Source organism: Taurulus bubalis, assembly GCF_910589615.1.
Source record: "Taurulus bubalis genome assembly, chromosome: 1".
Classification (NCBI taxonomy): domain Eukaryota; kingdom Metazoa; phylum Chordata; class Actinopteri; order Perciformes; family Cottidae; genus Taurulus; species Taurulus bubalis.
The window spans coordinates 6,087,386-6,102,911 of NC_136589.1; the positions used below are offsets into that span (position 1 = coordinate 6,087,386).

Below are 15,526 nucleotides of genomic sequence, written 5' to 3' on the forward strand. Positions count from 1 at the left end.
ACATGCTATTTGTGTTAATCCGTTGATACAAAACTGTGTCCTTCCGTTTAGTACTAGATATCCAATATTTTAGTTTATCTACTCTAAAATATACAGTTGCATAATTACCTGATCAGAAACTGAATATTGCCACAAAGTCCTTCAATTATTGGCTTCATTAGTAAAAACTTAATTTCTGTCATGTCTTGTAATTAGATGCTGTTCTTTTCACTTCGGTTACAGGTCGTAAGAGAAACACAATGGGTGCATTTCTGGACAAACCAAAGATGGAAAAATACAATTCCCGTGGTGAGGGCAACAACCTGAAGTATGGGCTGAGTAGCATGCAGGGTTGGCGTGTAGAAATGGAAGATGCACACACCGCAGTTATTGGTCTGCCTCATGGTCTCGACCCCTGGTCATTCTTTGCTGTTTATGACGGGCATGCAGGCTCTCAGGTGGCCAAGTACTGCTGTGAGCACCTGTTGGAGCACATCACCAGCAACTCAGACTTCCAGAGTGCTTTGCAGGAAGACCCATCTGCAGATAGCGTGAAGAATGGGATCCGCACAGGATTCCTGCAGATTGATGAACACATGCGAACCATCTCTGAGAAAAAGCATGGTGTGGACCGCAGTGGTTCAACTGCAGTGGGAGTGATGATTGCTCCGAGCCAGATCTACTTTATCAACTGTGGCGACTCACGGGGACTCCTCAGTCGGGGCGGAGCTGTGCACTTCTTCACGCAGGATCACAAACCCAGCAACCCTTTGGAGAAGGAAAGGATCCAGAATGCCGGTGGCTCCGTCATGATCCAGCGAGTTAATGGGTCTCTAGCTGTGTCTCGGGCTTTGGGAGACTTCGACTACAAGTGTGTGCATGGAAAAGGTCCGACAGAGCAGCTTGTGTCCCCGGAGCCCGAAGTGTATGCAATCGAGAGATGCGAGGGGGAAGATGAATTCGTTATACTAGCTTGTGATGGCATCTGGGATGTCATGGCCAATGAGGAACTGTGTGACTTTGTCAGGTCAAGGCTAGAGGTGACAGATGATCTTGAAAGGGTCAGCAATGAAATTGTTGACACCTGCTTGTACAAGGTATGGCATGTTCACAAAACCTACATAGATATTTTGTTACACACTTGTCTGTTATGGTAACCTGGTTGATTTACATGACCTCTATGTTTGTTCTTTATTTTTTTTTACAGGGAAGCCGTGACAATATGAGTGTTGTTTTAATTTGCTTTCCTGGGGCGCCAAAGGTATCTCCAGAAGCGGTAAAACGGGAGGCTGAGCTGGATAAATATCTGGAGGGCAGAGTAGAAGGTAGGAGCGAAAACTCATATTTCGACTACAATAGAACCTGGGATATTGACATCACAATCCCTATTACTTTCGGTGGGAATTTACACTTTATTCAGTGTACATTACAGGTTTTTTCTGTTTACATCATGTTTTAAAATATTGTTAGCCTTATTAACATCTAGGCTGTTATCTGTCAGAGCTGTGTCTAGAGCCAGGGAAACATTCAAAAGCCTGTCTGAAAGCAGTTATTTTATTTGGATTCCCCTATGCTCAGGGAGCATCTACAGATGTCAGGAAGAACACAGTTTAAAAATCACCAAACACTTGAATGAGAATAATAAATGTACTCTGCTTGATTTTTATATATATATATATATATGCTTTTTTTCATTCAAAATGCTTTTAGGTATAGTACTGTTCTATTAAGAGAAACATTCCCTGACATTGTAATTCAGTTTATTTTGTATAGCCCAAAAGTAAGTGTCAGGTGAGAAGAAGCTAGGAACCCCCGACACGGTTGATGACTTTGGTTCATTTTGTTAAATTAATGTTTTTTTTGTCATCAAGTAAACCTTAGTCTATTGTTTTTTAAAATACACAACAATCAATTACATTTAACTTTTTGAGCAAAGAACACAAGTCAGCCAGTTACAATATCAAGCAATGTCATGTTAATGTCAAGAGTTGTTGAAAGAATGAGAGACATCATTTCCAATTGGAGGCCATTTCATCTGGGAATTAAACTTGACACACGTTGTTCAATGTTGACTTGACAACCAGGAGAAGAGTTTGTCTGTAAAACATTTCTGGTTAATAATTTTCTTCTCTGGGAACAGTAGTTGGCCAAAGGTCTTAAAATGTACCACTCCAGGAAACCTCTAATCTATAGAGGCTCCCTGACCGTATAAGTATATACATTCAGATGAGAAAAAACAAACTGCCCCAAAAAAAACTTTCAGTGGGGGAAAAAAAGGAAAAACCTCAGAGAGCAACAGATGAGGTTTCACTCTTCCAGGATGGACAGAAATGTATTGCTATAGATGTTGTGTATACAGAGAAAAACCTATCTAAAGTCAAAGTAAAACGTTAATAACTGCACATATCAAGATTTTTTTGAGAAACACTTGCTCTTTGTTGTGAAACGATCCAAATGTATTTTTGTTTTCCAACAGAGATTATTAAAAAGCAGGGGGAGGAAGGTGTCCCGGATTTGGTCCATGTTTTGCGGACGTTAGCGTCCGAGAGCATCCCTAACCTCCCTCCCGGAGGAGAGCTGGCAAGCAAGTGAGTGAGCTTTGTTATGAGAATTGATAATGACAAGTTTTTATTTTTAACAGTGATTGTCGGTTTAATCTTTTTTATGAAAAATAAAGTCTTATATGTTATTAGATTTATTTACTTTTTCTTCCCCTTAGACGAAGTGTTATTGAAGCAGTGTACAACAAACTCAACCCCTACCGAAGTGATGACACAGTAAGTATGCCAACTTGTCCTTAAAGTAAACTATTCACTGTAGATTTGCTTGGATTGGTACATGCATGCTTTTTGACCTGTGGCCAGCAAATTTGAAATACATTTTGCATGTCAATAATATTTAAAAGTATGAACTAGGCTTGTGGCCAATTCTAATTGACTCAAAATTCAGTTCGAAAAAATAACGTTGCTCACGGACTCATCAGTAACGTAGTGACTCTACGATGTCTCTTTGCCTTCTTTGAAATGGAGAAAATTTATAAAAGCACTTACGTTATATTGTTGTAATACTAACATGTTTTTATGGCTGACAACACTGTATTGCTGTCATGACTGTAATGACAGCAATGTCCGATTGTTTCCCTAAATAGTCCTCGTAAAACATAACTTGGTTTCCTTTTGACAAAAGACCACAATTGCATTGCTTGTCCTATGCCAAAAAAGGCTCAGTTTTATACAATATGAGCTCATTTCCATAATTGTTGCTTTTTAATTTGAATAGGGGAGATCTAATAAGTGAAATTGTCTGGTTTTGTGTAAACCTGCATTCTCTCACATACTGGTTTAAAAAAAAGGAACATTGCTCATCATTCCTTTTTATATACAAACGGACCACAAAGCTGTTGCCCTCGTCCACTCAGATATAAGGCTTTTGAGTTTTCATCAGATGAGCTCACTGGGTCAGCTGCATTTGAATTGTGCATGTCATCTTGTCCTTGACAGTGAAAATTGGCGCTTTGTTTCAGTCTTTTATGTTTGTATAAAGATGGATTTTTGAAATTACTTTAACACGTCAGGCCCCTTGGCTTCCTCTGTATTATGTGGTGCAGCTTGAATACATAATGGTATAAACTGACACAAAGCTTTCAATAGAGAAAGTAAAATTAGGTTCTTTGACACATTTGCCAACATATTTAAAGTGACTGATAGAAATCATACAGTATTCGTGACTGTATTCAACCTTTTGAACCAACTTTGCAGTTTTTCTAGGACAAATATGTATTATCTTTGGACATTGGGATATTATCCATTTGTTTTCAGATTTACTCCAACTTGGTCAAGCAGGGGAGTGGGAGCATGTGAGCAGTTTTAAGTTTTCCCATAGGAATGCTTAGTAAAATTCAAATTTGAGGTTTTGTGTGGCCACCAAAGAACTTTAACTATACTTAACACCTTGTTTTGAAGTGACAGTGCTGTTGCTTCTGTAGTGCACTGTGTTTGTGCTTTTAAAGCACAAACATCCCCCTATACTATTTGGACTATCCCACCAGATTCTCCTTAAGAATTTGTCTGTTTAGGTCCATGTTTGATGGCACGTAGCATTTTGACTGAAGAGTTGTGTGGTCTTTTTATTAGACAACAGACTTTTATACATTTTAATACGTTCAAAACCTCAAGTGACATTTCATCCCTTTCACCCGTTTCTCTGATTGAGTCGTGCCTTGTTGCTCGGTTTGGATGTATCCATCCAGCTCATTGTGGCTCTTGATTCTTCAGACAAGGCCTTCACATCAGAGTATGTGAGATGTAAACCCTTATAAACACAATTAGCTTTGTGACAAGAAATCCTCATAGCTCATTATAAACTTGTTTAGCACCACAAAATACAGAAAAGATCATTGAGGCAGTGCAATTATCGGTATTGTGGAGAAGCACACCATGTTACTAAAGTGCTGATAAGAAAGGATGCAAGATGTCGCCATGAATCCACTGAATGCATTGAGTAGTATTTGTCAATAGGTCAGCCCAATACCTTTTCTGTTTCTTGAGTGTACTCTGTTGCTAACATTGGAGATTCTGTAGTATGTATTTTTGAATTATTTATTGAATTCCATGATAGGAAAGAAAAGTTTGGTTGTAACTTTAGTATATCCAGCAGCATAAGTGAACTGCAGTCAATGAGTCGTGGACAACATGCCCCATGTTTTGGAGGTGCATAGAGAAATTGTGATGCATATTTTGCCATACTCCTCCGCGAATTGCCCCCTTAACTTGGTGGAGCAGTTTGAGTGGCTTAGAGATCCTGCAAGCCAAGTTGTCTGGGGTATCAGCCCATGGTAGGGTCTCCTTGGGATGTAGCTACTTTGACTGGACCAGGGAAACCGGAGCCGACTTTTCTTGTGCTTTTGGGTCAGTAGTGGTCTTGGAGTTCAGGCATGGAGATCTTCAGCGTTTTATTTGTGCCTTACTGTAGAAACTACAACCTCAGGGCCTGCTGGTGTGTTTGATGCAACACCTGATTTGCAAATGTGTGCTCTTATGAGGGATTCTATTAATGGGGTTGACTTATTTTAAGACTGCAGTAGTTTTTAAAAGTGGCATTTTGTGTTGAATTAGGAGAGACCACTTTGGCCAATAAACCTAATTTGCAATGGGGGTTGAATCATTTTGAGTTCTTATATGTTTGTGTATATATATATATATATATGCGCTAATACATTTTTTTTCCTATAAATCCGTCACAATAAAAGCCTTTGTTGTTTTATGAGCTTTTATTTTGAAGCGGCAAAATCAGGAAATGTTGGGTTATCAGCAGTAACGTAACACGACTCATTTCTCCAGCCGTGGTTTTCCTCCTCTTTTTCTTTTGCTCTCGCTCTTGAGGGGAAAAGATTATGTGAGACCTACGTTTGACAAATTGTCCAGATTGAGCCCACATGCTGTCCAGACCTCACTGAGATCCGAACTTGATGCGAGCCAGGCCACCTCGGCATGATTTATATTTTCAGTTTGTGTCTTACATGCTTAAAACTGTCCAGCTCTTGATAGAAATAGCATGGATGTTGAGCCAGTCTGAAGGGTTTTTCCTTCCTCTCCTCTCTTATCAAGGACTCTGCGTCCACAGACGACATGTGGTAACACAACCTCCTACCACTAACACAGCATAGAGTTTACAAACCACCCTCCTCTCAAGACCCACAGCAGCTCAGCTCAGCAGTCTGTCTCTCCGTCACTCTGAGCTTTTGGTTTCTAAGAAGGGAATTTCATGGGAAGAGGAGGAAGAGGAAGAAGAGGAGTTGCATGCACACAAACCTGGAATAGTGCAGCACCAGTCCACTCTGGAGTTCAGGATCCCCACCCTCTTGTCTCCCCCTTTATGTTCACCCACCTTAATACTCTCCTCTAAAGTAATCCATAATAATCGAGTCCACAAGGTTTTCTTTCTTTTTGTTAAATAATCAGCTTAAGTAGTAAGATTTTTTGTTGTTGTTGTTGCTGTAATTAATTTGATTCACATTTCCTTGTGTGTGTTTGTATATTTCTGTTTTTGTGAAGTGCAATTGTCCTGTACAAACAGCCTGTATTTAATGCAGCTTGATTTTAAGTTAAAAAAATGAAAAAGAGATCCTTTTATGCACTATCTGCCTTTTCCTGCTCTTCTGGAATTGTAACAAAAGTCTATTCAGTGAATATTACTGCTTGTCCTCCAGGCATAATGTCTCTGCGCTTTTACTTTACTTTTTTTTTTTTTTGTTAGTCTATGCTCCTTTAAAAAAATAAACGGGTAAATTGTATAGTTGACAACACAGTAAGCTCTCTATATCAAACCATTTAAATCCTAATTATTTTTCCCCTGTGCTTTTTTTTTTTTTTTTTTTTTAAATTGTATTTTATTTTTGTAAGTGGTTTTCTCTACATGCTCCAATAATAATAATGGCAAAGTGTTTTGCTGTCATTTTGGAAGTTTGAAGTGACTAATAATCTTTTTATTTTTGTTAATTTCTTCAAGTCATTTGATGGAGAAAAAAAAAGACACCTGTTAACACGTTTGTCTACAGATAGATACTTGCAAGCGTGAATGGGTGCTTGTGTCTATGTGTGTCGGTGTAAAGACAGATCTGTGTGCGCAACTCTAATTTAAATTTGCTCTGGTGGTTTAGACAACAGACCAGCCTGGAGTTTAAGGGAATTGCTCTCCCAATGCTTACTCACTGTCTGCGCTTTTTTCAGCCAGTGTTCCATATCAGTCCAACATAAGCTTTCACTACTTCTTATTCCGAAAGGCTTAGGATAACAGAGTTTACATGCTGTTATGCTGTTTGAACAACTTTAAGCTATGTATCAGAACTATACAGTAACCTGAGATGACACGAGTAGTTCAATTAACCCATTGTGTACAATGCATCGACTCTAGTCAAGTCTAGACTAGTTTACACATCGGTTGTGTCATATTTAAACCTCAGTTTCTAAACAGACATTGTTACCAGTGCCCACTGTGGGTGCCATATGATTTATAATCACTTGTTTCAGCTTTATGACAGCCTATGCCAAGTTTATTTTTCATGAGAATCAGTTTTTTTTTTTTTTTGTGGTACAGATAGATTTTTAGCTTCTACCTTTTTAACATCTGGTCATCTGACAGATGTGAACAGTTTAATCACTGAATATTTTAGAGAAAATCACCCGTTACCAGTCTAATGATAGGACAAAACATACAAGATTTTGATTCTAAAACTTACAAGGCTATTTTTATTCTTCACGTGGTCTTCAGCTGGACATTCAAACCAAGAACAAATCTGCTAACTGCAATGAGTTCTCATGGTTGTATAGCACCTTTTTATTCTCATGGGGTTTGCTCTGCCTCTCCCACAGCACCACAAGCCACAGCACATTACAGTTTGCTGCTATAGTGTATGACCTGTGGGTTGATTTTTCTTGTCCCTAACTAAATCTGTATTTAACACACACACACACACAGTAGATATATTTCTTGAAAATAAATGGTTTCATTTCAGATTTATTTGCTGCCATTTTTTTTCTGTCTAAAATTGCATTGTTGGAAAATTATGTATGTATATATTTTTGACTAAATCTTTCAAGGAATAAATCATGTCGCTTGAGTTAGTTTTTTTGGCATGGACAAAATGTGATGGTGCTTTGTCTTGGGGTGGTTAGTTAGAATATGTGTGTGTTTTGAAAAGAAAGAAAAAAAGCTTTCCCCTTAATCATTTTGGTGTTCCTCTGATCAGCACTTAGTGTTTGAACCATTTCATTTACAAAATATACAATAATAATGTACATTCATTTATCAAAATGACAATCCTAACTATTTCGCCGCATTTAGGTTTCTGGTGGTTGCAAATAATTAAATCTTTACAAAACACAGAACTTAATCTTAAATGAGCTGCTTTCTAATAGACTTTTGTGGCAAAAAGCCCAAAGACACTCAGATATCTATATTAAAAGAAGTAACAATATAAAGGAGCAAAGAGCTGTAGCCCTGTAAAAGATAAACTGAGAGAGTGTGATGTTCACTTTGAGATTTCCAGCTTTTAAAGGTACTCTGTGGCGTTTTGAAACACTGGTCATGCTGGAGAGTATTGTTGTTTGTATTGACGAGTGACCATGACTGCAGGAGGCCGTAATGTGTACATCAAAGCCATAAAAGACAAGCTGACGGAGAAAATTCAAATTTTTAAAATCTTTTGTGGATGTATGGAGACACATTGCATTTTGTGAAGAAATGAATGTAAACCTAGCTGTGTTTACAGAGGAAACTCCACAGGGTACCTTTAAACAGTCTCGCGTGACAAATGGCATGAATAGTAGCATAGTCATAATTCGGTAGATTTATCTGTGTGTTTGCATAAAAAAGTGGTTTTAATGAATATTATCTCCGATAAAAAAAGCAAAAAAAAAATCATGTAACAAAAAACAAACAAAACTGTAAAAATGTTGTTCATCCACTTCTTTTGGTTTTAAATGACAGTATTGTATTTGTCACCAATACATACGGTGCTCACATCATTTAAAATTAAAACTCGTCGAGGCAGTTTATTCATTATGTTTGAGGGAGAAAAAAAAAGGTGTAAAAATACCTTTTTTACTTGGATGAGCAGTTTTATTTAGCTTGTATTCGTTTAGTGAGTGCACTAAATGTCTGTCTCTTTTCAAACGGTTTTCAGCACCAAACTGCTAATTGCAAACCTGGTCGGTGTTGATGTCTCTTAAAGCAACATTTCATGCAATTTTTCTTTGCGCTTTAATAAGAAACAAACAACATTTCTTTGCCTTTTAAGGCCATCAATATCCACACACCCCTTGACTGTCCTGCGTTGCTCTAGAGATTTACAATTCAGGATGTGACCCCTTAAATTAATCCCCTATTTATGTAACAAGCCACAGAATGAAAAATCTAGAAATTCGCTTTTTAATGTTGAAAATTGCTGTAGCTGCAATGTTAGCAGTTATTGACGGCAGCTTTGCTGTGATTTGACACATCTGGGCGTTTACGTTTAAATTATGTAAAATGTCCATGGCATCCCCGACATTTTTTTTTTATTATTCTGTTCCAATTTGTCATTAACTAAAATACCTCATAACCTTTGCAGGAATAGTTTTTGTCTTGTGTTGTGTCGATCTAAACTGTTCAGAAAGCAGTTCACGTTTTTTGTTTTGTTCTCCCCCAGAACTTATCATTTTGACACTGGTCTATGTGAGTGGGATCCGCCTGTGCTCATGTACAGTATTTGACTGAATTGTGCTGACGTTAACAAAACGAGTAATGATTTTAGTGGCTACTGCAAATGACAACGTATTTTAGTAACTAGTAACACTTGTCGTATACGCTAACCCTCAAAGGCCCTCAAACGCTCACCTGTGTGATTCCACCAATTTGTCTACTTGTGTGACGCTCACTTAGCTCAAATCTAGAATTGTATCGAGAGTTCAGGGTTTTAGAAATGTGTGAGAAGTGACTAAATGACCAAAGTCATATGCACTGATCATCTGTTTAATCAGCTTTTTTTTTTTTCAGAAAATTGTTATTGTAGAAAAAAAGATTATAAAGCTATTTACAGAGTTACCTTTGGTTGCCTGGATTGCATCCTGTATATTCTTGTACGCAGGACTACCTGGCAGACGTTGAAGAGATTTTAAATGCTTGCGCCCTCTTGTACATGTCGATGTACCTCAGTTGTGGCGTTTACTGTGTGACCCCGAGCAGTTGTGGTTTATTTGTCCCCTCGCAGGGCGACCCGAGCCTCACTTTGCTGACCTTTTTCAGCTCATAAATAAGCTCACCGATTTGCCTTACCCAGTCTCATGTCGCCCCCCTAAAGTACTTGTTCAACAGAACACTATGATGAGGAGTAATGCTTCTGACTTTACACTCTAATAGATTCAAAACTACCCCCATGTTAGGGTACTTAAGCTATCAACAAAGGGACTTTGTCCTGGTTGTGACATGGTACAACTTTTCAACCATTGCTGGTTTGTGTGTTGCCCCCCCCCTCCCCCATGTTACTTTATCGAATCTCGGTCTTTAAAGCTTATTTAATTTTTCACTGCAGATGATGTCATACTTTAACTAATGCAAGTGTTTTAACATGGTAACCTCGTACGCATTCGAAATGTGCATACATACGTTCATATCTGCTATATTTATGATTACATTCAAGAATAGCTTTAGTGCTGTAGATAAGTATCGTCAATGTCAATTCAAATGCTTCTCAGAGGCCTCTGTGAGTGATTTTACAAAGTTCAATAACTGTATATTTTGTATTATGTTCTAGCTCCAAAGGAATGGCAGAAAAAAAATGTTTAAAAAAAGCTTTGTTCCCTGAACTAAATTGTACTATTTGTGTTGTCGATTGAACAAATTGCATTCCTTGCTTGTGAATTGATGCATTTCTCTCCCTGCTCCTTACATTTTCTCCCCTTCTTTCCCTCCTTTCTTTCATTTTTTAGCCTTTAAAGTTTGAATAAAATTTCTAGTTTGCAGAATGTATTACTAAATAAATGGGTTGTCATCTTGTACCTCTCATTTCATCACTTTTATCTGTTTGTGCCTGTTGCATTAGTGAAACTTTATTCAAAAAAAGCTACATTATTTTACCAAAAAGTATATACTGTAAAAGCCAGGGCTGAATGGAGGATATACGATCCAAACATGCTTCTTTATATCAGTTATATAATATTATGTGCAGTATGCCATCCAGCACAGGCTCCTTCATCTCACAACTGCAGACATAGTTTAAATGTTAAAACGCAGAAGGGAGTGTACGGTAAATTACTGGCAGGCCCATCTTGTCTATCACATTTAAGCAAATTTAGAAAAATTTAGCGCTGTTTTGAAGGTACCCTGAGAATCCTTGAAGACTCTGGATAAAAAAACTATTTGGTCCACTTCACGGTGAAAAATGTGTAATCCGTTTCTCTAGTTGCCGCTTTTTTCTTCTCCAAAAATGTCCTTACTCAATTTGTACAACCAAAATGTATCACTATAATATATTGGTATATTTTGATGTTTCTTTCCAATATTCTACATTTGCATACAATATAATGCATAAACATATGGGGAGGGACGGATGTATTGTGCAAATGGATTCAGGAAATACAGTTGCAACTTGAGAATCTTTCTTTATCATGCAGTGGACAGAATATTTTCTCAACCAGATGTTAGAAGAAGCTTCAGAACAGCTGTAAATGTACTTATATGAACTGTGTGTTTACAAACATGGCGAAATAATGACTTTTTGAACTAAATGGAACGAAACATGCGAGGCTCAAACAATCTCAGCGCTTCAGTTTGTGTATGATAATTAACAAGCCCGTTTTCATCGCTGCATGTTCCGATCCCCGTGAGCTTTCTAAAGCCCAGTGGTGTTGTTGACTCGTCTGGGTATCAGAGTCGTGTTTGTCTCCCTGCCTCTTCTGTCAGTGTGTGGTGAGTGCATGTCAGAGGAGGGGTCAGGGCGGTCCACGGCCACTGGGATTAAGAACCGTAGGAGGGATTACTTCAAATGTCAACATAATGTCATGAGCTGTGTGAGAAGGTCAAACGTTCAAACGGTGCTCAGTGGCGAGCAGTTAATAGATCAGGTACAATTTGGTTTGTTGTGGCTCCTGTTATGAATTGAGTGGCATGCTGAAAACATTTTTTTGCGTATTATTTAAAGATACTGAAGCAAGGTTAGATGTATTATGCAGTTTGCAGTTTGTTTTGCTACTCCAGAAGCTATTAGTATTACTGTGAGTATAAGTCAATTTTAAATACAAAAAAAAATCTCAATGAGTGGGTATCTACCATTAGATATGAAACAAAATGTCTACCATGCTATTGACTGATTGATGCAAAGACACAATCCTAATCAGGCAGCCAGAGGGGGGCAGTGTTAATAGAGACTGCTCAGAGACACCAGCCAGCATCCTCTCTCCCACAAACAGGCCTCTAGTTAATTGATGGAGCAGTCGGTGTCTAGCTATTAAGTAGATGATGCTGATGTCTTTTAGTTGCATGAAATAACAGCATTTAACACTGTTGACATTTGAGGTGGTGAATCACAACATCCTGAATATTGTGCTGTGTCTTCTGTTAATGGTCATTGTCAGCGTGTTGGTGCATTTTTTAGCCTCTTGTATTAAATGTGTTGGCTACTGCTGTATTAGGTTGAGGCTCACATCACCACTAAATTCAGACTCTTGTCTAAAACAAGCTTCTTCTTTTTTTAAACATGTACATCCATCTTGGGAGTCATTTGCATGTTAGAAGTGCACAAACTGACTCATTAGATCTCGGGCCACCTGTGCTCTCCTAATGAATCATGCTGCCCTCATATTCCCCCCCCCACATAAAAAAAAAAAAAAAAAAAAAGGCGGCCACGTCGGCAGAGGCCATCATCAAATGGAGCTGGCTCGTCATCTGCCTGCCATTGTTTAGAGCATGTCATGCTCTGCTTCTCATGGCGGAAAAAGCCATTTGAGCTTGACTAATGCAGCCATGCAGACGCAGCAGTAAGAGGTGGGGGTGGTAGGGCACACCGCATACTCTGTGTGGATAGTCTCTGCACTGAGGTCACTGAGCTCCACATTTGCTAATTTGCTTTGGAGTGCACTAGGAGCCATATTTTTCAGGGTAGCTCCGTAAATAGAAGGGACATTTTTTGATTGAGAGTTGAGCACGGGAGAGCTCGGGAAGGGACGTCTGTGACGGGTGTTTTGTGGACAAGACGTAGCTCGATAGGGATCAACTCCAACGTTCTCTATTGCTGCTTCTTCTCCCCCACCCGCCATGCTTTCCTTCTCCGTTTCCTCTTTCTGTGAGTGTTCTTGTTGCCCGAGGTCAGTTTGTCACAGAGAACACAAGCTTTTCTCACTTGGTTGCAGCGATTCAATGATTGGTGTGTACAAACAAGCATATCAAGCAGGGGTGACATGTACCCACCTCCCCTTCCTCCCTCCCTCCTCACGCCCTTCTCTCTCCTACAGACATCCACTATGTCCTTCCTGCTCTCTCTCTCCGTCTCTCACTCTTGCGCTTGGTGGGAGTGAACGTCCCCTTGCATGAGGTGTGTTACACAAGCTGCTGCCCTGGGAATCCCGGGCCAGCTCATTATCCTGCACCCCTGAGACAAAGCTCACTGTAAATTAGGACATCAAACGATGCAGGCTTGTTAGAGAGCCACAGATCCGTCCATTAGCATCAGCACCTTTCCTCGTTAGCGCCTGTATCAGCCTTCGCTCCCACCATCACCACTTTGTGTCCTGTCATTCCTCCGCACTGACTGGAAGATTTAGGATTAATGTCAGCTCTAGCCAGCAGGTCAGCACTGTTGTGGTCCTGATTGATCGGTGGTGGCGGGAAGCTGTGGAATTTGTTGACAGCTGCCCACTGTCCCTGCCACTCTTATCCATATTTCATTGTGTTGAAGGGGAAGAAGAAGGAAAAACGTCGCAGAACAACTTGTCTGGCAAGTGACTAGTTGTTTGTCATGGACAAAATAACTTAAACCTTTTTCAATACAACGGCCTGTTTTTTTTTAATAAACCCTTTTTGTTGATTCTCATGTTTTTTTGTTACAGGTATTTATTCAACTTCATTTTTGTAAGGGATTGACCAGCCGTTGCATGTTTCTTTACATTGTCTTGGAAACAGTGCGTGTGAATGTTGGATAGACCTTTTTTCTTTTTTGTATCGGTCTCTCACAGGTCCCTTATGGAGATGCAATATTAAAATCACTGGAGTGGCCATTTAAATCGGACAATATGTCGTTTATTGATATTCATTTGAATATGTCTTGCTCGTAGCTCCCTGTGTCAGCGTGATTTAAAGCTAAATTGCTCGTTCATCAAACACATCAAAATTATATGAAATGTGGCTCCTAAAAAAGTCCTAAAATACATGGCTGAACTGAATTAGGAGAGAGGAGTAAGGAGATGGTTAGCAACACCGACTGACTGAAAGACACTTGTTGTTGTATTTTCTTAACCACAAAGTACAGCCTCCACAGCCGACAATGAGGTCTCAACAAAACCCTGCAGAATTCTCTGCTAGTCTGTAGAGACGCAGAGAGAATTCAGTTTTGTCTGTAAACAAAGGTTAAATACCCAGTTAATGATTATCTCTCGATGGTTAAGCACTGCTAAAGGAGAACAGTGTTTGTTCGGTACCTTCGTTGCTGTCTTCTGACAATCCATACCGGCAATTTTCTTCATTATTCCCTTTGTCTAAGACCAACTATTGTGCTTTACTGTGAAGATTGATTGATGCCACTGCAAGCAAATAGTTTTTCTTTTGAACCTGCACAGCCTTTTCTTGTTTACGGCTCTCTTGTCTGTCATTAGGTTGGGGATGGAAACTGTCTGTAGCTGTCATCAGACCATCTTCGGTCGGCCCTCAAACACGACTGGATTATTTTTTAGTTAAGTTAATTGTATTTATATTTCCCAATATCACAAATCACAAATTTCCATCACAGCGCTTTACAATTGGAACAGCCGACGACACCTTCCGTCCTTTTCAACGGTCGCTTCGAATAAAGAAAAACTCCCCAAACAAAAAGCCTTTTAACGGGTGGAAATGGAAGGAATCTCCAGAAGAGCAACGGAGGAGGGATCCCTCTCCGAGGACGCACAGACTTGCAATAGATGTCCTGTGTGCCAAAAGGTGTTGGGCTCTTTTTTCTTCTTCCCCGAACTGTCTTTTTCATCTCCTCTGCACGCTGTCTGACATCTGGCAGCATGCAGCCTGTGGGTGATTGAGTCATTCCTCCTGCATGCCGTCACTTCATCTGTATCTTTAAACTTCACCTCATCTGCATCCTGCTCTTCTCCTTCCCAGGACCCAAACATCCTCTTCTTCCGTGGTTTCAGCTAAAACAAGAACTAATCAGAGGATGTCAAGCAAGCATTTGTTGTCTCATATACTTTTCCATCACCATAATTAATGAATCTCCTCTCACTTCATCATTTATTGAATGGTTTTCCTCCACATACACATCTCATATACCCAACTCTTCATTCAACTTTTGATCTCCACGTTGTTTGGCCCATTTTAAGATAAACGTATCCACACCAGTCTAGGCCATTGCATTACATCATTTCAAACAGTGGCTTAATTACTTATTTCAATACTGCATAAGCACTGTGCAGGAATGTAAATGTACCTATAGTCTTCTATCATGTAGCTCAGTTTCTCTGATCATACTAATGCTAAATTATTCAAATTGAAATGATCAAGACAAAAAAACATCACTGAGCACTTTGAGCACCACACGTCGAGTACAAGTCACATTATATTGAAGGGAACGCAGATATTTCTATGGCCAATATCTCCAACACTCTGCAATTCACACCAAAACAATCTAGATTGATAAATAGCAGAAGATATATATGCATTTTTGATTTTGGGGTGGAAGTGTGCTTTTAAATGTTTTGTTATTAGGATAAGAGAGGGCAGTGCAGAGGCTCAGCTAAGCGGTGCGAAGTTGTGTAATTCACCACAACTAAAAGGAAATTATATAAAACGGCATCATCACGCCGGGCTAGAA

General features: G+C 39.3%; 1 protein-coding gene across 3 annotated transcripts; it reads left to right on the forward strand.

Annotated features, from left to right (window-relative positions):
* Positions 1 to 233: 233 nt before the first annotated feature.
* On the forward strand, positions 234 to 14,931 carry ppm1aa (protein phosphatase, Mg2+/Mn2+ dependent, 1Aa; the record flags this gene model as incomplete). Of its 3 annotated transcripts, none has more annotated exons than XM_079229696.1 (5): positions 234 to 1,076; positions 1,187 to 1,304; positions 2,456 to 2,567; positions 2,699 to 2,756; positions 14,818 to 14,931. In XM_079229696.1, 5 exons carry the CDS (start codon positions 240 to 242, stop codon positions 14,851 to 14,853), a joined length of 1,161 nt encoding a protein of 386 aa, XP_079085822.1. The 3 variants fall into 3 exon arrangements, with proteins under 3 accessions (XP_079085822.1, XP_079085820.1, XP_079085821.1); XM_079229694.1 differs by lacking the exon at positions 14,818 to 14,931 and adding an exon at positions 5,586 to 5,674 and having other exon boundaries at positions 240 to 1,076; XM_079229695.1 differs by lacking the exon at positions 14,818 to 14,931 and adding an exon at positions 5,593 to 5,634 and having other exon boundaries at positions 240 to 1,076.
* Positions 14,932 to 15,526: the final 595 nt, after the last annotated feature.